This window comes from Maniola jurtina, chromosome 15 (assembly GCF_905333055.1).
Source record: "Maniola jurtina chromosome 15, ilManJurt1.1, whole genome shotgun sequence".
NCBI classification, from domain to species: Eukaryota; Metazoa; Arthropoda; class Insecta; order Lepidoptera; family Nymphalidae; genus Maniola; species Maniola jurtina.
Window position 1 is genome coordinate 11,899,263 of NC_060043.1, and position 22,355 is coordinate 11,921,617.

Here is a 22,355-nt window from a genome sequence, read left to right on the forward strand (position 1 = left end):
CCAAAAGAACCAGCAAGAAACTCGGCGGTTGCTCTTTTCAAAGATTTGATATACAATAGAAAAGGTAATAAGCAGACGGAGTTACTTTCGGTTATTTTCGAAAAAAGTTGGGGTGATTATAATCTAAATAAGAAGACATTATATGAAGCGGGAACCTAAATAAGAAAGCATTAAATAAAACGTCCACTCCTCGCAAGGTAAAGAGTGCCTGAGAAGGCGGGGTAAGTGGGGTGTAATCTCTATTTATTACCCCCGTTACACGAGACTGCATCTAGTTACGCGTGACAAATGGCCTCTTTTCCAGCGGGCAACAGTTCTTACCAGGGGTAAATGCTGCATCACTTACTCTTAATCGTCTTTGAGAACAACACCTGCATTCAAGAGTTTTTTTTTTGTATTTTTAGGGTTCTGTACCTCAAAAGGAAACACGGAGCCCTTATAGGATCACTTTGTTGTCTGTCTGTCTGTCTGTCGTGTCTGTCAAGAAAACCTATAGGGTACTTCCCTTTGACCTAGAGTCGTGAGCACACGCAAGAGGAAAAATCCAATAGGGCTTTACCTGTACATTTAAAGCAGATTTTGTTTTATTTTTGTGCATAATAGTTTTGGATTTATCGTGCAAAATGTCAAAAAAATACGACTGTAGCGCTGTGCCCCGCTGTGCGCGAGTTTGACTCGCACTTGGTCGGTCTTTTGATATTGATATTGTAACGTAACTCATCAACAGACCTCAGAAAGGTTGATTTTTATAAATTAATGGGCATAAGAAATAACTTAGTTTTAAAGTCAAATAAAAGTTGTTATACATAAATGTTATAATTTATTCAGACCAACTTAATAACTAGCGCAAAAATAACAATATCATCGATTACAATCAGGCACAATACGACAAAAGTTCACTCTGGGTACACGGTTTATCACAGCACTCCGACACTACCAGCCTTTTACTCCTGCCCAAAGTATGAGCTTTATGGTACGAGATCATTGGCCAATTAAAACCAACGGTGGACATATCGGATCTTTTCACTAAGTTCCCATTGCACAATAACGCCAATCCTGTGGCCAACTTTCTTCCACAGTAGTATTCTCCAGCGGGCTTTTGAAGATATGACGTATATTGAGAGCTAACAAGTACCAAGATACCATAGAATGCGAAGAGCATCAGCACAGATTGAGCCTTCATCTTGCTTTATTCCTTATTGTTGTTTACTTATGGAAGCTTGGAGATGAAATGTGATTGTTCTATTAAACAAAGGCTTTTTATATGGTTATTGTTTTAATTGCTATTCCTGTTTAGTGACTAGAATTAATGTGATTTGATATTGTCGTAGGAATACCTGTAGGTGGTTGGTGTAGGTTAAACCCTAACTTTAGATTTTACGTGGGTTTGTCATTAGTTATTCAGATTTATATTAGGATATACAACAATGCGTTTATCAATGGAAAATTGACGCCAAAATAGACTGGCCTTCTTTTAATGGTCTAAGGATGCAAGAATAAATATAAAAAAACTATCGCTTAGTTGCCTTTGCCTAGTGAAAACTGGATGGGCCGATATTTTGGCTATTAATTCATATCCTACTTAGGTATATGTATTCACCCAGACCGATTTAGGCCACGCAAACTCCTAGGGAAGAACATATCTAATGTGTACAATTTGATTTTCCGCCATTTTCATGTGTATTCAATTTTTTGACTATAGCATAGTATACAATGATTAAAAAGGCCTGATAACCTAGTGGTTAAGACGTCCGCCTCCTATTTGGGGGATCGGGGTTTCACGGAAATATTACTTGCTTTAACGGCGAAAGAAAAACTCGTGAGGAAAGCTGCGTGCTTGAGCTCCATAATGTTCTCAAAGGTGTGTAAAGTCTTCCAATCCGCACTGGGCCAGAGTAGAGGGCTATGCCAAACGCTTCTAATACTGAGAGGAGACCTGATACAAGGACGCGAAGACTTTTCTAGACAAAGTGGACGTTTATGTTGGGGATACTCTTTTAAAGTTCCCGGATATAAGCTATAATTCACAAAGTAGCAAAATTCTCTTTTCATAAATACCTAGCAGAGTGAACTATGTTACAGTACGCGACAGACGAGATGGCAATTGGTTGGGGTCGCCCCGCGCTATCCAGCCCCAGCGCTAACGCAGTGCTGGATAGCGCGGGTGACGTGCGGGGATTGCCATCTCGACCTGTCGCGTACTATACATAACGTAAAAGAGTTGTGACCTAATTCTGTCAAGTTTAAGAACGGTTGGCATTGCGCCAAACAAGCATTGGCTTAATCAAAGATTCATTCACTTATATTCTTAGTGACGTATTCTCTACGTACTAATTTATGCTACATCAATAGGTCTATTATCAAGAAAATAGGTGAGAACCACCTATAAATACTCGTGCACTTTACCATTTCAGCACAGATCAGATTTTATCTCCGACTAACTAACATCATGAAGACTTTTACAACTTGCCTTCTCCTTGCACTAAGTTTTGTTGGCTTATGGACTTTTGTAAGTCCACAAAATGATGGCCATTATTATTGCGGAAGACGGTTGGCCACAGCATTGGCCCTAGTTTGTGACTACAACTTGATAAAGCGGTCCGATTCCAACGGCATAGAGAGTTTGCCATGGATTATGCCAGAAGAAGCCCGAACTCTGGGCAGGGTTAGAAGACAAGCGAGAACGAATGTAGTGGATGAGTGTTGCCATAAGCCATGCACCACTAATGAGCTACTGACTTACTGTGGCAACTAGTTCTTCCAATTGATTTCTTGATCTAAATTCTAAGCGAATATTACTTGGTGATTTGTATTGCCTTTGGTGTATTTGTATTGTATTTGGTTAATCAGAGAAAATAGGCATGTTTGCTCAGAGCCAGCGCGGGGCGATTTTGCCGGTACGGGATCCCATTTTTTGCAATCGTTTTCACATCCCCATTATAGCTTCATATCTCATTACTTAGAACTTATAACTTAGATATTTTTCATACGATCATCAGAAATGTGTACTTATCAGTGCATATCCACCTATAAGCGGGAGCGAAGCGAGCACGAAACTACTACTACAACAACGGCTGGTCCAGCTGGGTCCCCGAGCATCCGAGCACTATGGCTCGGAGGAAGATCTTCATATTCTCACGGTGGAGCACAACTTGTAATTAAAATTTAAAACATCGTGCGAAGCGAACGCATGTTTTTCATAATATTGCGCAAATGGGGCGTACTTCCTAGTGCATCGGCACTCCCTTATAACGACGCCTCATACTTGGAGCACCGCTCGCACCACCCCTGAAGGATCTTATGGATCTTATTTAATACTATTGTTATTAAGAGTCTGTAGTGAAATATGTTATTTTATAATAATAAGCCTGCCTATAACTTACATATACCTTTGTTAAATAATTGAAAATAGCTTACTGTGTATACTAAATATATAATTGATGAACAACATATATTTTTATTTCTTTCTGCGTGGTAGTCCTCATCGATGAGGCTCGTGACCTCTTTTCACTAATCACATAATGGTAGGGGTTTTCTTGGGATACTAATGAGGTGGGCTCCTAGATACTTCTGTTTTCCTTAACAATTAAAGCAAGCTATTTAATTCTCTAAACAACAAACAGCAACAAAGCTAGGTATGTACCTGTCAGTGTAAGCGACTATGGACGGGTGAAAACCTATAGAACGTGACTGGTCGAGATATCGGGATGGGGACGCCATACAAAGGGGTCTTTCCGTCACTCGCTCCATACAAACGTAGTTTGTCTCTCATTGGAATACTAACCCATCATACTCAATGGAATTTGGTAGAAACGTTTCGGGTACTAATATCTATGCCTGTGGTTTTCCAGATTTCCGTTAAAATATTCGATTTCAAAGTTACGCGGTCTTAAAAATTCACATACAAATCTTTGAGCCCCTGTAATTTTAAAACTACATATTTTTAGAAAAATCTAAAAAACCACAGGCACAGATATTAGTTTCTAGAATATGTCTGCAAAATTTCATGGACTTTGATTGCTTAGTATTCAAATGAAATTGGAGCTACGATTGTATGAAGTGAAGGAGAGAGCCCTGTTAACCACTGGCTATCACGGCCTCTCAGATTAATTAATTAATTAATTAGTATAAAATGGATATGGAGCACACTCAGATAAGCCTAATGGCAACCTTCATTTGATTTAATAAGACTGAAATATAAATAGGTATCCCTCTTTACACGAATTATTTACAAGATGGCGCTTCCATGACACGTCGAATGAAGCAAATCAATCTAATTAACTAACTTCAATATCGAAATATAAATATAAGACACCAAAGGTTGCCTGCAACAGATTGCTATAGCAATAAGGCCGCCTTTGCACCATCTAGTATAGTTTCTTCAAATGTTTTTCTGTATATGTGTGTGTGCAAAAAAGTTTTCCAAATAAGTAATAAATGAAAGTCTGTCTGCTAGCTTTTAGTACACAGTTTTCAGTACAGATATAGCTTGCATCGCGGAGATGGATAGGTATAGGCTACTTTTATCCAGAAAAATTTAAGAGTTCCCTTGAGATTTTTACAGAACCGTTCAAGTGCGAGTTGAGCCTCGCTCTTTTAAGGTTCCGCACATCATTATGATCATCATATTATTATGTTGGGTGTATGAAGTATTTCTTTTCCGAGCTACAACATCGCAATAAACTGTGAAAGAAAAACATAAAAAAATCTTTGTTTGTTTTGGTCACAGCTTCCAAATCATTCTATAAATTGTTGTTTTCAGTATTTTTTGTTTAAAGTGTAATATACGGTACATAATATAGCAAAATTTCATATTCCTAACTACTAACTAGTAAAGTTTTTGAGATAGCCCCCGTCACAAAAATGGTCTAAAACTGACAACTTTGATGGCCCCCCTATATTTTTCAAATAAAAAATATCTTCGTACCTTACTCAATGAGCTTTAAACGATAATACCGCACATGCTTGTGTAAGAAAAAACAAATTCCGGCTCCTTTTTCATGTATGGCAGCCCCCCTAAAAATAATTTAATTGCATTTCTAATTTAATATTTTGTGTTGTTATTAGTTAGTTGTTCTTAGTTTTTGAGATAGCTCCCTTCACAAAAATGGTCTAAAGCTGACAACTTTGATGCCCCCCCCCCCCCCTTATTTTTCAAATAAAAAATATCTTCGTACTCTACTCAATGAGCTTTACACAATGATTCCCCACATGCTTGTGTAAGAAAAAACAAATTCCGGGTTCTTTTTCATGAATGACAGCCCCCCTAAAAATAATCTAATTGCATTTCTAATTCAATGTTTGGTTTTGGGTCAACGTTTTACAACAAATACCAACATTTCAGGTTTGTAGCTAGAGACCTGACACGTGGACAGACAGAAGACAGAGTGACATTAATAGGGCTCCGTTTTTAACCTTTGGACACGGAACCCTTAAAATGAAGGACTGTAATACAAATCATCCCCTTTTGAACGTCCGCAGGTGTGATATTTCCAAAAATCCTTTCTTAGTGTGGCCGACTCGCACTTGACCGGTTTTTACGGTTTCGTTCAAAAGGAAAAACTGAACCTTTATAGGATCACATTGTTGTCTGTCTGTCTGTCCGTCTGTCAAGAAAACTTATAGGGTACTTCCCGCTGACCTAGAATTATGAAATTGGGCAGGTAGGTAACTCTTATAGCACTAGTAAAGGAATAAATCCGAAAACGAATTGGTGGTTACATCACAGAAAAACAAATTTAAATGTGTTTTGATTTTCAAAGTAAGATGTTTTATACCAAGTGGGGTATCATATGAAAGGGCTTTATTTGTACATTCTAAAACAGATTTTTATTTATTTTAAGCATTTTTTTTTGATTTATCGTGCAAAATGTCGGAACCCTTGGTTCGCGAGTATGACTCGCACTTGGCCTGTTTTTTTTCTTTGATTTTACGTCATAGCCTAATATTTCTCACTCTGATAGTGTACTGGTGTAAATGGAGAGGAAAGCAAAAAGATTATGTAGCTTTTGCGCAGTGGCTCGTTTATTTATAAATGTAATTATTACATACTTAGATATACATTGTTACACTTACAACAATATACGATTTACAATTCTACATAGTAACTAATTAATTGCTAGGTAAACAAAATATTCTACACACTAAGTAATTTGGTTTAAATTAGCTATAAAATTTCTTTGGTTAATTAAATAAAGAGCTATAAGTCTTATATAAACTAATTTGGTTATAATAGGTATATCTTTTTTTAAATTTATTTATTTAATTAATAAAATATAAAATTTCATTCACTGAGTATTCACAATGAAAGCGACTGAATTGCAAGTGTCTGTCTGTCTGTTACTTTTTACGATCCAACCACAAAACCGATCTTGATGAAATATGGCAAAAAGATGGTTTGCATCTTAGCGATGAACATATTTTCATCCGGGAAAAACAAAGGGCTTCTAAAGTATTAAAAAAAAAAAAAAACCAAATGAATGATGTCGCGGGCAAACGCTGATTACAGTAAACGATACCCAGGATTTCGTTTGCGTGGATTTAGTTTTTTTTTAATCCGATGGAAACTCTAAGCTTATTCGGGACATAAAGTGTATGCTATATCCATTATGCAGGATGCAAGCTATCTCTATGCCTTTCGTGCCGTGAGCCGTGAAAAGGTGACAGACAGATAGACATAAGCACTTTCGCGTTTTTATAAATAAAAGGAATGCAGTTTCACTGAAACGGCTCATGTAGTACGTCAGTTGACGTAAAAATCTAAGAATTGCAAGGCATTGTAAGGTCTACATTTCCTGAGGATGCTCCGGTGTCGGGGCGAAACGCGCGTCGAGTGGTGTTGGGATTCGTGTGGTGGTGCGTGTGGCTTGCTTGGTGGCTGGCTTTTCCTGCATGTTTATCAGAGGGAGGGCGGGCGGTGCATATCGCATGCTGCATGTTGCACCATACAGATTTCGTTGGTTGGCGGATTATAGCAAATTAAGCTTTTGGTTTCTTGTATATCTCAGAATTCAACATCGCTGTCACCCTGCAACCCGCACCCTGCCTTACAAGCCGTTTCAGCCATGGGGTAAACCTACAGTATCGATACAGTCTATTATAAATAGCACCAGTCTTCACAAAAGCATCAATCAATTACGACAGTACGTCATCAGTTCATTGACGGAACACGGTTTATCACAACACTCCGTCACAACGGTCTGCCGAGCCCCAGACTGCCTCCTATTCCTATTCAGACCCCGTGCCCTTTGTGGTGGGATCCAGGGCCATCCAAAATCTACATTAGTCTCAGGCATTTCGGACCTCTTGATCAGTTGTCCATTGCAGAATATATCTAGAGCTACAGACAAATCTCTTCCACATCTCTGTAGATTTAACGTCTTGGATTGACTGAATACTGACAAAACTCCGAAGAAAGCCAAAAGAATCAGTACTGCTTGTATCTTCATCTTTATAGTTTGGTGTTACCTTCTTGGAGGCTGAGTGTGTTGTGCGTGGAAAACTTAATCACCAAGGTATTTATAGGTGAAAGTTTTCATTAATATTCTGGCCAATGAGCGGAACTAATATGACCTGATTTTTGCGTGGGTGTAAGTATTTTAACATTAGAATAATATTTGATAGGAACGGTCGAGATAGTCCTCATTGTTACTTATTCAGATACAAGTTAGCCCTTGATTGCAATATCACATGGTGGTAAGTGATGATGCAGTCTAAGATGAAAGCGGGCTAACTTGGGAGGAGTCTGGCAGTTTTTAATAAACCCAACCCCTTTGGTTTCTACACGGCATCGTACCGAAACGCTAAATCGCTTGGCGGCACGGGTTTGCCGGCAAGTTAGTAACTAACCACGGCCGAAGCCTCCCACCAGATGTTATACCGTTAAAATACCGTGTAGGTCTCTATGGGGAACGAAAACCTTCAACGCTTACTTATTTCGCTGGCTCAATACTCATAAAATCGTGGCGATAGTCTCGCTCGTGCGACCAAATTCAATACACTTCTCATACATAGGTCAATCTGACGATAGTAGGTCGGATTGGTTGCAATTCTCTCGCCCGTAGAGATGGCGCCTCAAGATGAGATCTACAGAGCGTACTTAAACTTTGCTGACTTAAGTTTCAGTTAAAACGAAACCGATTTATATCAGCGATATAAACACAAGAGACTCGTCGCAAGAACATCCAGTAAATGGTAATATAAATGTTCTCGGAGGGGAATAGTAAACAATCTGTGCTGAATGGCTCATTGATAAATGTGATACTTGTGTCTGGCGCACTGCCAACTCTTTTAAACTTGACATATTAAGGTCACGACATGCTCATACTAGTGGATTCTGCTTTAGATAACATTTTTACATCTTTCCAGTCGGTTTTATCATGATTTTATCTACTGCGATATTTTCTATGAAGAGGGCTATTGTTAACAACCTTGAAAAACAAGTAACCAAAAGCTTAATTTGCTATAATCCACTGAAAAAGACATTTAATATGTATGGTGCAACATGCGATATGCACCGGCCGCCCTCTCGCTGCAAAACTGCAGGAAAAGCCAGCCACCAAGCAAGCAACACGCACCACCACCACGCAGCACCACACAAATCCCCCAAAACACGCTCGACGCACGTTTCGTTCCAACACCGGAGCATCCTCAGAAAATACAGACCTTTTACAAAGTCACAATCGTGTCAAATGCATCGTCGAAACCAACTTTGAAAGATTTGGCATGCAGATTTCCTCATGATGTTTTCCTTATAAGCAAGTGATATTTAATTGCTTAAGCTTTTCGGAGTCATGTGTGCGTTACACATGACTCCGAAAAGCTATATGTGAATCGAACCCCCGATTTGGGATAGTAGGAAACGGACGTCTTAACCGCTAGTCTATCGCCGTTTTTATTATTGACTTTTTAACCCCCGACCCAAAAAGAGGGGTGTTATAAGTTTGACGTGTGTATCTGAGTATCTGTGTATCTGTCTGCGGCATCGTAGCTCCTAAACTAATGAACCGATTTTAATTTAGTTTTTTTTTGTTTGAAAGGTGGCTTGATCGATAGTGTTCTTAGCTATAATAGAAGAAAATCGGTTCAGCCGTTTGAAAGTTATCAGCTCTTTTCTAGTTTTCTTATAGAGGAATTTGTGTCGGGGGTTTTTTAAATTTTGAGTTATCTATGAAAAGCAACATAATAGGAGTCTTATTATTATTGACTTTTTTTACAGATTATGCCGCATTTTTCTACCTACACACTAATTTTAAATCTACAGAATTAGATTAGAAGGTGGGCATGAAAATATCTTAAATATTCGCAGAGAATTCCCGAAGGTCCTTCTCTTTAGCATATTCATAAGTTCAAAATAAGATTGTTAATCAATAATTCATTCAAGTGAGATTGTTTACTTAAGCACATCTGATAAACATACTCCCCCGTAATTTACCTACAGATCACATCTTATTAGTGACATTTAATTGAACCAGATATTCTAATAGAAATATTAATGAAAATTTTCACCTATAAAAGCCACAGGATTTTCTCCTTTCGACACACAAGCTCCTAACTTCAAACCACCAACATGTCTTATACAATTTTCTTCTTCTTAGGACTAATGTCTTACATTGGTCTCAATCCTGTAAGTTCTCAGGAGAAAGCGCAGACCTACTGCGGACGCCGGTTAGCGTCAGCGATGTTCCTAGTCTGTGACGAGGACTTCCAAAAATCATACAACTTGGTAAAGAGATCTGATATGGAATTCAATGGTGTGGAATCAGAATGGCCGTTGATCAACCCTTATGAAGATCGCATTATGGGACGTGGCAAAAGAATCCGTGAAGGTGGCATCATCGAGGAGTGCTGTCTCAAACCTTGCACCATCAAAACTCTATTCAGATACTGCGGCTAATTTATTGGGATTCATAACATCGATTCATACTAACCAGCTGAATTATTTTTTTAAATGCAAACCTAAATGACGACCGAGTAATTAATTGCTTAATCGATTTATAAGCATACTGTTATTTTGAAGTTTGTTGTATCAATGGATTTCCAAAAATCAAGGCAATTAAAGGGGTGTTTATTATAGATACTTAATCGTTTTTAATCTTCAGGAGTAACACCCAAATATTGAAACGTATGTTAGTACTTAACAGCTTCCTCAAATGCTAAATTACTTTTTGACATGTATGAAGACAAAAAGTCAAAGTTCAGACAATAATAACTATTAAATACGAACTTAGTACTAAAATACGTATCAGTGTTCGGTCGAATAGTAAATTAATATATGACATTGAAACTAGGTGTTTAGCCTGTGTTAAAGTTGTCGTCATCGCTGCGTTCTAAAGCGAGGTTGTGCGTTTAGAAAATAACACGCTGCAACGGATGATTTACGCTTTTATGGATTGTTGATTTATTTACAAGAAAATACATATATTATCTCTGTTATATAATCATTGTAAATAGAATATTATTGTTATTATAATGTGAAACATTGAGTTGAAAAATAAATATAAAATATTTACATTATTATGTATTTATTTATTCATTCTTTCGGACTTCTTCCAACTACTAAATTAACAAGTGTAAATTAAAAATTTATAACACCCCCGACAAGTGAAGGTTACAGTAACTGGAAAAGAGCTGATAACTTTCAAACGGCTGAACCGATTTTCTTGGATTATAGCTAAGGACACTCTCGATCAAAGCCACCTTTCACCAACAAAAACCACCAACAAGAAAAACTAAATTATAATCGATTCATTAGTTTAGGAGCTACGATGCCACAGACAAATAAGCAGATACACACGTCAAACTTATAACACCCCTCTTTTTGGGTCGGGGGTTAAAAAGAAGCTAATATTAAAAATGTGAAAGTATGTTTGTCTGTTGGTTTTTCCTTCAATCACATCGCATCGTATTGACGTGATTAAAGGACTTTGCATGGGTATAGTTAAAAGAACTAGAGAGTGACATAGGCTACTTTTTATGCCGAACAAATCGATGAGTTTCCATGTGATTTATGAAAACCTAAATCCACGCGAACGAAGGCGCGTATTAATGATGATTTAAACTAGCTGATGCCCATCAGCTAGTTTACACTGCCCAAGTAATTTTTTTTCTCTTCATTGGAATAATAAATAAATAAATAAATAAATAAAGGTTTATTCAGCTCTCATATACAGAATCACACACAAAAACAAAAAAAAGAACAAGAATAACAACAAAGATAAAATCAAACTCGAATATAAATCAAACTCAAAACTAGAAAACACCATTATCCTATTGCTGTGTCTGTGAGCTAAAAGGGCTCTGCCTCAGCAAGATGCTGCAGTATTTGACTACTGCAGCGCTGATTTTCAGGCAGAGCCCTGGTGTCACGACCTGACAACGAAACAGTGCATATTAGATTTAATCACAGATATAAAAAGCAACCAAAAAAGAAAAAAGAATTATTAGTAGGGTAGAAAAGATATTATATATATATATATATATTATCATTTATTGTATATACATATATATATATATATTTATATATATATATGTATATATATATATATATTATGCAAATATAAACATGAGTAGGGTCGACATGTCTTCGTAGAACGCGTAGCATTTACATTATTTCTTAGCTATTTATTCCTAGTTAGTACATACATACCTATCTAATTTTGTGCGGGAGTTAGTAATTAAATAACAAGGAGTCAGTACGTTATGAAATGGTTACGAATAAAGTATATAATTTTAATCATGTCTCTAGAGCTATACTAATAAGGTATATGTATACTAATGAAAGCTGCATTTAATCGTTCTTCTCACTGTTTGAGAGTTAAGAGGGGTCTCTCCGTCACTCGCTCCATACAAACGTAGTTCCAATTTCATTTGAATATTAAGCAACCAAAGTCCATCAAATTTTGCAGACATATTCTAGAAACTAATACCTTATTGCCATACGATTGTATGGAGTAATTGACGGAGAGAGCCCTGTTAAGGTTAAAAAGTTATCCGCTAAGCTTCATTTCAATAAAACGTAAGTATGTAATGAACCTTTTATTGTGTAGAATCAAATCAAAAACATGGCCTAACTTAGTTGGATTAAGTTCTTAAACCACTCAGCTAGTTCGCAGACTTGTTCCACGTCTTAGAACTTGGCACAGACATCTCATTAGTACCCGAACAAGTACTTAACTATGTGATTAAAATTAATTGTGTTCAAGTTGTTATGCAGGTACCTTGCTTTAGGAAACAGGATTGCATCTTATATAGTAGACTAGCGGATGCTATATGTGCTAATCCAGGGTATAAACTATCTCCAGTCCAAATTTCAGCCCAATCCGTTCAATAGTTTTTGCGTGAAGGAGTAACAAACACACATACATACCACGATAAATTTAGTTGCCTGGAAGAGATCGCTAGGTAGCGTTAAGGCCGCCAAATTGTACTCACCTGCCTATATTTTGTTGTGCTTTGTGTGTGTTTTTTTCTGTACTTATTTTGTGGTATACAATAAAAGTACATATATTCATTCATTCATAAAAGTGTTTTAAGTGTTTTAACTGCAGATATTTCGACTCAGTCGCATGAGTCGTGGTCAAGACGGGACTGCAGTGCTGCGAGAGATGAAGTTCGAGCTGACTGGGCAGTCCGATCCATAGATAATAACACACTATATACCAGAGATACTTAGATCGTATCTATCCGCTTTCTTGTTTTTTTCATTGGAACTTCACGAACTGTCCGGCAAAATACACTCACAACGTCACTGTTAAACTTTGGATGTCGTACGATGCTATCCTGGTTTGCCTAATTCTACCACTGGATTAAACATATTCGCTAGCTTAAAGCTATCCTTTCAGGATTGCATTGCATTGCATTTTATACACTAGTTTTTGCCTGCGACTGCCAACTCTTTTTTTCGGGTTCCATACCTCAAAGGAAAAAGAGGAACCCTTATAGGATCACTTTTTGTCTGTCTATCTGTCAAGAAAACCTATACGGTACTTCCCGTTGACCACGAATCATGAAAGCCAGGTAGTTAGGTCTTATAGCACAAGTAAAAGAAAAAATCCGAAAACCGTGAATTTGTGGTTACATCACACAAAAAATAATGAAAATGTGTTCACGAAAAATTTAATTTACTAAATCGCTAGATGGCGCACACCGTTATTGACTTGCAGTGTTCTGCATAAAAATGTTGTGTATAGCTTTTATAATGGTACGGAACGCTTCGTCTGCGAATCCGACTCACACTTGACCGGTTTTTTCAAATGTTAGACTAACGCTTGGCTGCAATCAAGAATCAGACCTGCTGGCAATTGATGATGTAGGCTAAAATGCAGCGCGCTTGTCTAGAAGATCCTCTTCAGTCTTGACTTGACTCTACGATACTCTTGAAAAAAAAAGAAGAAAAAAAAATGTTATCAAAGGTGTATGAAGTCTGTCAATCCACACTGGACCAGCGTGGCACGTGGCATAAACCCCTTCTCATTCTGAGAGAAGACCCGAGTGAGTCGGCGCTGGGTTGATCATGAACATGGTGATGTTCAAGTATAAGTTAACCTTTAAAATTAGATTAGTAACACCAACAAACTAGATTAATGATAGAGTCGTTAGCGTGCACACGGGGCCTAAATTAATAAGGATGCGATCACACCCCGGCGGCGTACCGGGCTAATCTTGTTATATTAAACGATGTTTGTACATTATATTATAGTGAGAACAGGCCTATAAAAATAAAAATACTATACTACCACTGACATGGATTTACATAGACTGGCCCGAGCATTGCCAATAATGGATAAAAACTTATAACGCCATCTAGTGATGGATAGCTTGAACAGTCATAGATTAAGTTACAGATGCATTAACTAACCGCTTTGTTGAAATCAATACCTACAATGGTGCTTCACTGTTGTTCAAATTTAATCCTTACTAATATTATAAATGCGAAAGTATGTCTGTCTGTCTGTCTGTCTGCTACTTTTTCACGACCCAACAGTTTAACCTGCATGCCAAAATGGTTAGTCCAAAATTCGGACCAAGATATGCGGTAAACTTATGATGGGTATAAAAGTTAGGCCATAAAATATGTTTGTCCTACTTTCCCTTTGGCTCATCCTTGAAACTAATTATTATATTTTCTGGGAAACAACATTAAGAGCATGTTACTTTTTGTGTTGTAATTTCTTTTTTTTCTACTTTCTACACAAAATAAATGTCACAAAAGTGGATAAGAAGTAGGTAATTGTAGCCTTGGCCTTTTTCACGACGGAGCGCTTCGTGCCAAAATATTAACATTTCAAAATTATGTCGTGACGTGACGTAATTAAAAACAAAAAATGTCAACGATACACCTAAAAACTTAAAGTCGAAAATAAATTTTAAGCACTAGTGTATCTACGAGGTTGGTACCTACTTGAAAATTCCACGGAGAAGCCTTATAATAATTCATTTTTATTAATTTACTAGCTGATGCCCGCGACTTCGTTCGCGTGGATGTAGTTTTTTGAAAATCCCGTGGGAACTCTTTGATTTTCCGGGATAAAAAGTAGCCTATGTGCTAATCCAGAGTATAATCTATCTCCATTCTTAATTTCAGCCCAATCCGTCCAGTAGTTTTTGCGTGAAGGAGTAACAAACACACACACACACACACACACACACACACACACACACACACACACATACAAACTTTCGCCTTTATAATATTAGTGTGATTCCTTTTTAGTACATTAAAACCGTGTTCAGTAGTTGGCCGTTGGCCAGCAGTTGGTGGTGATGATGATGTTTTGACATAATATACCTAACCTAATTGACCGAGTGAAGTGAGTCTTTCGCGTCTACTAATTGTTGAATTTGAACTTTTTTCAACCGCTTATTATATGTATGTCGGTCTATTTGGTCTTCGGATACAAGGAAGTAAACGTAACTTCTCTCACTCTGTATCATACTCTTCATTGGGTTTTCTTGGGATAATAATCCCAAATCCTTCCGCATTTAAATTGTAATAAACTTTATATAAAGAGCTTATAATATCGCTTTCAGCACCTGGCTAGAAAACGTCACCTTTGTAAGAATCCTTACATAACAGATAAGAGAATCTAAGGACACTATAAGAACGAGTATTTTTTTAATTCAGATAAAGTTAGCCCTTGACTGCGATCTTACCTGGTGGTAAGTGATAATGCAGTCTAAATGGAAGCAAGCTAACCTGGAAGGGGTATGGCAGCTAAACTACTAGTTCATGAAACATAAAAAAATGCCATAATGTAGGTCACAATATTCTCAAGAACATCTTCATGTGCACAAACATCTTCAACCTACCATAACACTGTTTGATGTACGCCCACAATCACCTGATAATAATTATGTTAATATGCTCATCCAGCCACCTGGTGATATCACAATTTATCCCCGATCCACTGCCCAATATTCCACTCAAATGCACTCCAGATATGAATATTAATGAAACAGGTATAAAAGGTGCTGAGACCCGAGTTATCAGCACACAGTTGTTTCTACCCTCAAGCATCACACACCAGCCAAAGAACTGCCATGAAGACCCAAACAGTGTTACTAGTCCTTGCCTGCCTAGGTATGACTTTTGATTTTGTACATTCTTCATCAAAGTTTAATGTTTACAAGTGTTTTGATTTAAATAAGCTTGAACTGATGAAAGCTCAAAAACAATCAGTGATATAAAGAGCTAGGATCGGATCAGAAATGACGAGATCCGTACAAAATCCAGAGTAATCCACATAGCTCTCGTCATCATCATCGCGTGCCTTCTTCGAAACGAAATTTATCGATCATCGACCGAAAAGCTTCTATATTTTTAAAGCCGTCTCTTTTAATTTCTGGTAACTAAGCCCTGTCCACTCCCTTATATCGTCCAACCATTTGCGTTTTCGATGACCTTGTGCTCGTTTGCCTGCAATTTTCCCTTCCAACACTAATTGGACTAATAACTTGGGAATGAAAATTGTCCTCCTTTCTGTAAATGTCCAAAGAAAGCGAGCATCCTTCGCATAGTTCTATGTAAAGCTAAAGCGGCTATGTGTAGGGGCTAGGGCACACATTTCGAAGAACTGATAGACATTGCGTTGGTAGTCTCGCACCGGAAATCTCATTGATGGTAAAAAAAGCAGCAGGAAGCCGCTGGATACAAACAGCACAGAACTACAGCAAGTCCGGATAAGGACCTATGCCCAGCATTGGACATGTTCCGGTTAAAGACAACGACGAGGTTTTTCCATAGCGAAGTTCCAAGCTCAACTTCGTTCCTCTATTATCGACAGTAAACCAATTATTCAGCATGAATAATGAGAAATGGCCACTTTTTCACATGATATCAACAAGGAATAGGCTGATTGGTTAGGCTATTGATTGTTCTTGTATGAGTTCTTGATTAGACGAACTTCCCATTATTCTGGCTAACTTTGTTTGGCATCTACATCCAACTTTCGAATATTTGGCAATTTATTACATGCATACTGTACAGTAACTCTTGGTTCTTTCATCCTTTCACATCAGCTCGCTCATATTATTTTCAACTTTAAAATTTTAAATCCTAGCGATACCACTTCCCTGATATATTCGCTCCATTGTTCCTTTTACTAATTATCTCATACTAGCTCATTTGTTGTGAATCCAATAAAAATCTTTTCTTCTTCTCAGGTCTTGTATCAATGGTGGCATCCCAACAGAAGTACTGCGGCAGACGATTGTCCGCAGCATTGGACCTCCTCTGCGACGGTCACTTGATCAAGAGATCTGAGCCCCACACCAGCTTCGAGTCAAGATGGCCGTGGATAGAAGCGAGTAGAGCTCACAGCATGGGCTACAGAAGAAAGAGGCAGGTCGTCTCCGAGTGCTGCGAGAAAGCTTGCACAATCGAAGAGTTGCTAGGATACTGTAACTTTTGAAAATGCTCCCTAATACCAAATAATACGTTTTAAGATTGTGAACTTGACTGGATTAGAATATTACCGTCAATATATTTCTGGTGCTGGTCATCTTTTATTTGGATAACCCTGAACACCATAAGAGTAGATACTCAATAATATTTCAATGCATTTGGCTAATAAATGTATGGGGCAACTTCTTCTGGTGGGAGTTTCGCCCGTGGATGATTAATACTATCAGCAAAGCCAAGGCGATTTAGAGTTCCGATATGATGCCTCGCAGAAATCGATTAGTAATAAATACCAGGTGAGATCAGCGTCATCTAGTATCTGAATAAGAAAACTTAGCGTATACTTTATCGGCGTATGTAATTCGATTGCCGGCTTGCCAATTTTTGGCGGGTTTTCATTACAAACACATTACAAACATCAAAAGATTTTCGCACGATTCGATAGCTTCAAGCCTTTTAATTAATTTTAATTTACACAGTTGAATTTGACAATGCAATCTAAGGCCTCAAGCAAATTATACAATCAACAAGTTTTGACGATATTTGTAGAGTATATTTTACCCTCAATCGCCGGAAAGTTGTCTCTTTTAAGATTCTCCATTTTATCAATTTAGGAAACAGAATTTTCTAAATTGTCTTAGTTCTGGTTATGTGGTCTTATTCCTAAGTGGGGGCCAATTTAGCAAAACAATCTTTACCAAATCGTTTGGTCTTGTTATTCCGAATCCTGATCCGATTCAAGGTTTAGCCAATTTAGGAAAATAAATTGTTAAAGGTCAATTTGTTTGGGTAGTTTAGCCAGTTTTAGCTTTGAATGGATTCTAAAGGCTGTTTTACATCGGGGGAACAACATGCAATTATGCGGCATGCTACAAATATAAACATTAATTTTGCGGCCTTAAGCAGCATGCTATTTTTTGTATGACAACATTGTGCTGTAGAATTGCAATATTAAGGCACTATGAAGTCTGCTAACAATTTTTGCTGTAGCATGCTGCAATGTCGCATACATAATGCGACATTCTCTGGCATGAATGAAGCTTTAATTGTATTTTTTACTATTTTAGTTGTCCAACCTACAACTTAAGCCTATCGATAAAATACCTGCGGATTTGCATGAGAAGTTCTTTTTTTTTTGTTTGGGCCTGAATAAAAAAAAAAGTATCCTATGTCCGCCTCGAGAATGTCCATCTATCTCTATGCCGAAATTCAGATTCAAGACCGATTCAGCGATTGAGCTCTGGCAGATATAAAAGACAGGCAGATACATTTTCGCATTCATAAATAATTAAGAAAGGATTTGCTTCCTATTGTTCAAAGGTGGTTGAAATATATCGATAAACGCTCCAATGCTGCAGAAACCAGATATCATACCCATTGCCGGCTCACTACTGAGTACGAGTCTGCTCTCATAATGCGAAGGGTTTGACCATAGTCCACCACGCTGGCCAAGTGCGGATTGAAAAGACACAGAAGCAGATATCCTTTGGCTGTTTTATGTTTGCTAGACCGATTATAGAGTTTCCTAGATTTTATTATAGTAGAATTGGGTAGCAATAAGGCCGCCTTTGCACACAATAGTTTTTTCTGTTTTCTTCTTTCTGTGTTGTGTTCCTTTACATGTGTTTTTGTGTGCAATAAAAAAGACTTCTATCTATCTATCTAATATGTAATTGTGATGTTCAAGAATTCCTCCCTAGGTACGGAATAATAATTTATTTCCTACAATAAACGTTTGTTCACGGTTCGTTTTTCCACAAAGCCAGAGGAATTGTCTTTGTGTATGAAATTGGCAATTTCTTTTGAATTTATAGCGAACAGTGGGTTTTGCAGTGGGGAAACTGTTGTAGAAATATGTGCATACATCTATGTTCTACAAGTTGTGCTTGTTAGGGTCAAAGCTTGAAATATATGAAAAGTTTTATAGCATAAAATATAATTTGGTTCGTCAGACCGAAAGAATAATAACCGATTAGTCTGCATTATCATTTAGCCAAGCTACGGCCACACCTGCGTGCTATGGCTAATTTTTGTTCCGGTAAATCGAAGAGTTCGCTTAGGATTTTCAAACCTGAATCCACGAGGACGATGTCACGAGCATCATCTAATAAGTGTAAATTAAAAATTTATAACACCCCCGACAAGTGAACTACAGCAACTAGAAAAGAGCTGATGACTTTCAAACGGCTGAACCGATTTTCTTGGATTATAGCTAAGAACACTCTCGATCGAGCCACCTTTCAAACAAAAAGAACTAAATTTAAATCGGTTCATTAGTTTAGGAGCTACAATGCCACAGACATATACACAGATACACACGTCAACCTTATAACACCCCTCTTTTTGGGTCGGGGATTAATAAGAGAAAAGATGTGCAAGAATCTAAATAAGTACGTACGAAGACTTTTGTAAAATCAGAGCACAGAGGAACATCCACTTTTCCCTCTGTTGTTCCTTTTAAGCCTCAGAACCGGATGTCTTGTAATCTTAAGCCGACTGTAGTGCGCGGGAAAATACAAAGAAAACATCTTGCAAGTTGCGTACTCTTACATAAATAGTAAATAGGTACACGGTACAGCCATAAAGAGGGCAGTAAGTCGGGTTATGGAGTGTTCGTCAAACCATCTTTATTCCTATCTGAGTTCCATGCCTCTATGCAGCGATATAAATGTTTGACTAGATGAAGCGCTTCATAGTTACAACATGATCCAAAGAAGGATGATATAAAAGCCTTATATCATTATTAACACCCGACCCAAAAAGAGGGGTGTTATAAGTTTGACGTGTGTATCTGTGTATCTGTCTGTGGCATCGTAGCTCCTAAACTATTGAACCGATTTTAATTTAGTTTATTTGTTTAAAAGGTGGCTTGATCGAGAGTGTTCTTAGCTATAATCCAAGAAAATCGGTTCAGCCGTTTAAAAGTTATCAGCTCTTTTCTAGTTACTGTAACCTTCCCTTGTGGGGGGGTGTTATAAATTTTTAATTTACACTTGTTTATTGCTTTCATATCATCCTTGCATATCATGGACTTCCGCAAAATAACGCCTGCTTCTATAATACATTTGATCCAAAGAACTTCGGTGTCCGCATTCCTGACAATCGTTATCCACTTTGGACGCAGTGCGTTTGTAAATGATAATGTAGTATGTATGTAAAACTTTACATATAAATCAGTATGTACTCAGACTTTAAGAAAAGTGAGTAATGTTTTTACGTACGCACCTTTAGCAACTGATAAGTATCTCAAACTTGGCTGTCATCATCGGCACATAATATATGCGTAAGTACGATTATAGTGTGTGTGTGTATGTGTGTTGGTATTTGTGTGTGTGTGCATGTGTGTGTTTGTTTGTTATTCTTTCACGCAAAAACTAATGGACGTATTTGGCTCTTTGGAATGGCGAACAGACGAAGTCTCGGGCATCATCTGTTTCGTACACATACTGCTAAACACTATACCCTCCGTAGTCCGGTAATAAAATTAAACAGTACAATAAATACATAAGATATTCATAGCACGATTTCTCAAACGCAGACAATTCCCACAAGCAACGGTCGTAGACATTATTTAAAGCAAAAGCCCTTTTTTGCTCGTTCCTTACTCAGGCGAATGTAGAGAGGTGCTCTGCGCCTCTCTCGACCACTCAACACTCGAATAAAACTGGATGTATTAGGGACGAAACCCATTTCTTTTACACCTACTACTTTTTTGGTATAAACTTAGCATTTTATTGTTGTTTAAATCTTCTATAAATACATACAAGGAAAAGCTGACTGACTAACTTTCTGCGAGTTAAAATTTTCCCAGAATGTGTATTTCTATTGCCGCCATAATAACTAATAATAAAAATGCCGCCATGCAAATTAAAATAAATAAATAAGTGGGTTCTTGTACGATGGTGCGGAGCCCTTAATGTGCGAGTCCGACTCACACTTGACCGATTTTTTTGGTATTATCTAAGAATTTCGTTATATTTAACTCTCAAAAATTTAATTGAATAAATTCATTTTATTTCATTTTATGTATCTACAAGTAAATATCCATCTAACTTGTTAGTGAGATTCTAGAATCTAGACAGTTTTAAACAATGGACCGACGTTATCTAAAACAAAGGTTGGACGAATGTAGAGCGGTACTCTGCGCCTCTCCGGAACTCTTAACACTCGAATAAAACTGAATGTATTAGGGATGAAAGCCATTTCTTTCACACGTACTACTTTTTTGGTATAACCTTAGAATTTTATTATGTTGTAACATTTTGTGGTAAAATACTTGACGTTAAATTGAATGGTATTGTTTAGGGTACTGTATTGTATAACTAAACTAGAGACCTTCGAAATGTGGTGCTACCGAAGAATATAGCGTATAAGTTGGGTCCAAATAATAAGAAACTGAAACGACGAAGTTTTACAACGCAGCGGTGAAAATAGATACTAATTTTGACCCTCAAACGCAGAAAGGTGGCATCAAAGGCAGTTATCTGGGACATGTTCTCAGACATGATCAGTACCTTCTCCTTCAGACTATCATGATGAGCAAAACTGAAGGAAAGAGAAGCGTCAGTAGAAGAAGAAAGTCGTGGCTTGGGAATATCCGAGAAAGGACCGGGATAGCCAACGTAGCACAACTTTTCCGTTTGGCAAAGATAGGAAATTATATGACAAAATGACGGCCAACCTCTAATAGTGGAGATATACATAAAGAAGATTGGCGTCGATTCTCCTGCTACAATCATTAGGCTCGAGAGTGACAGCTAATGTCACGAGGTTTGACAGTTTTAAATTAAATTAGGTTTGTGTCCTTATCTCGTTACATTGGTAAGAAAGAGATGGCACTACAAAATCCACCAAACAAGAAGAAGAAAGAGATGCAAATACTCAAAATTTTAGTAGCGCTCAGAATCTGCAGTAGGTGCTTATTGTATGACTAAATCTACGTACTATCGTAATATCTAAGTAAGTAAGACCCATTCTTCTCTAATACACAGCTGGTTTGACTTTAATCTGTGGAAAATTAATAGAGGAAACAAGTGTAAATTAAAAATTTATAACACCCCCGACAAGTGAAGGTTACAGTAATAACTAGAAAAGAGCTGATAACTTTCAAACGGCTGAACCAATTTTCTTGGATTATAGCTAAGAACACTCTCGATCAAGCCACCTTTCAAACAAAAAAAAAAACTAAATTAAAATCGGTTTATTAGTTTAGGAGCTACGATTCCACAGACAGATACACAGATACACACGTCAAACTTATAACACCCCTCTTTTTTGGTCGGGGGTTAAAAAGTAGAGTATAAGAACCTTATGCGAATTCCACTTATCACTATTCAACCTAAATACTTGGACTTGAATGACAGTTATTGCTTTACCGGCGAAAAATGCGGCGAGCAAAAAATAGCCAACATAAAGCCTATCGCACATTAGGTAATTGCGCCCACCGTGTGCGCCG

At 37.5% G+C, this 22,355-nt stretch overlaps 2 protein-coding genes across 2 annotated transcripts in view; one reads left to right on the forward strand and one right to left on the reverse strand.

The window, feature by feature from the left end:
* Positions 1-22,355, reverse strand: part of LOC123872789 (protein kinase C, brain isozyme) — a 193,850-nt gene that overhangs the window by 64,822 nt on the left and 106,673 nt on the right. The window lies entirely within an intron of this gene.
* On the forward strand, positions 15,291-16,993 carry LOC123872810 (bombyxin A-3 homolog). The gene is made up of 2 exons (XM_045917356.1): positions 15,291-15,580; positions 16,663-16,993. The coding sequence occupies exons 1-2, from the start codon at positions 15,541-15,543 to the stop codon at positions 16,908-16,910; spliced, it is 288 nt and encodes a 95-aa protein (XP_045773312.1). The 5' UTR covers positions 15,291-15,540; the 3' UTR covers positions 16,911-16,993.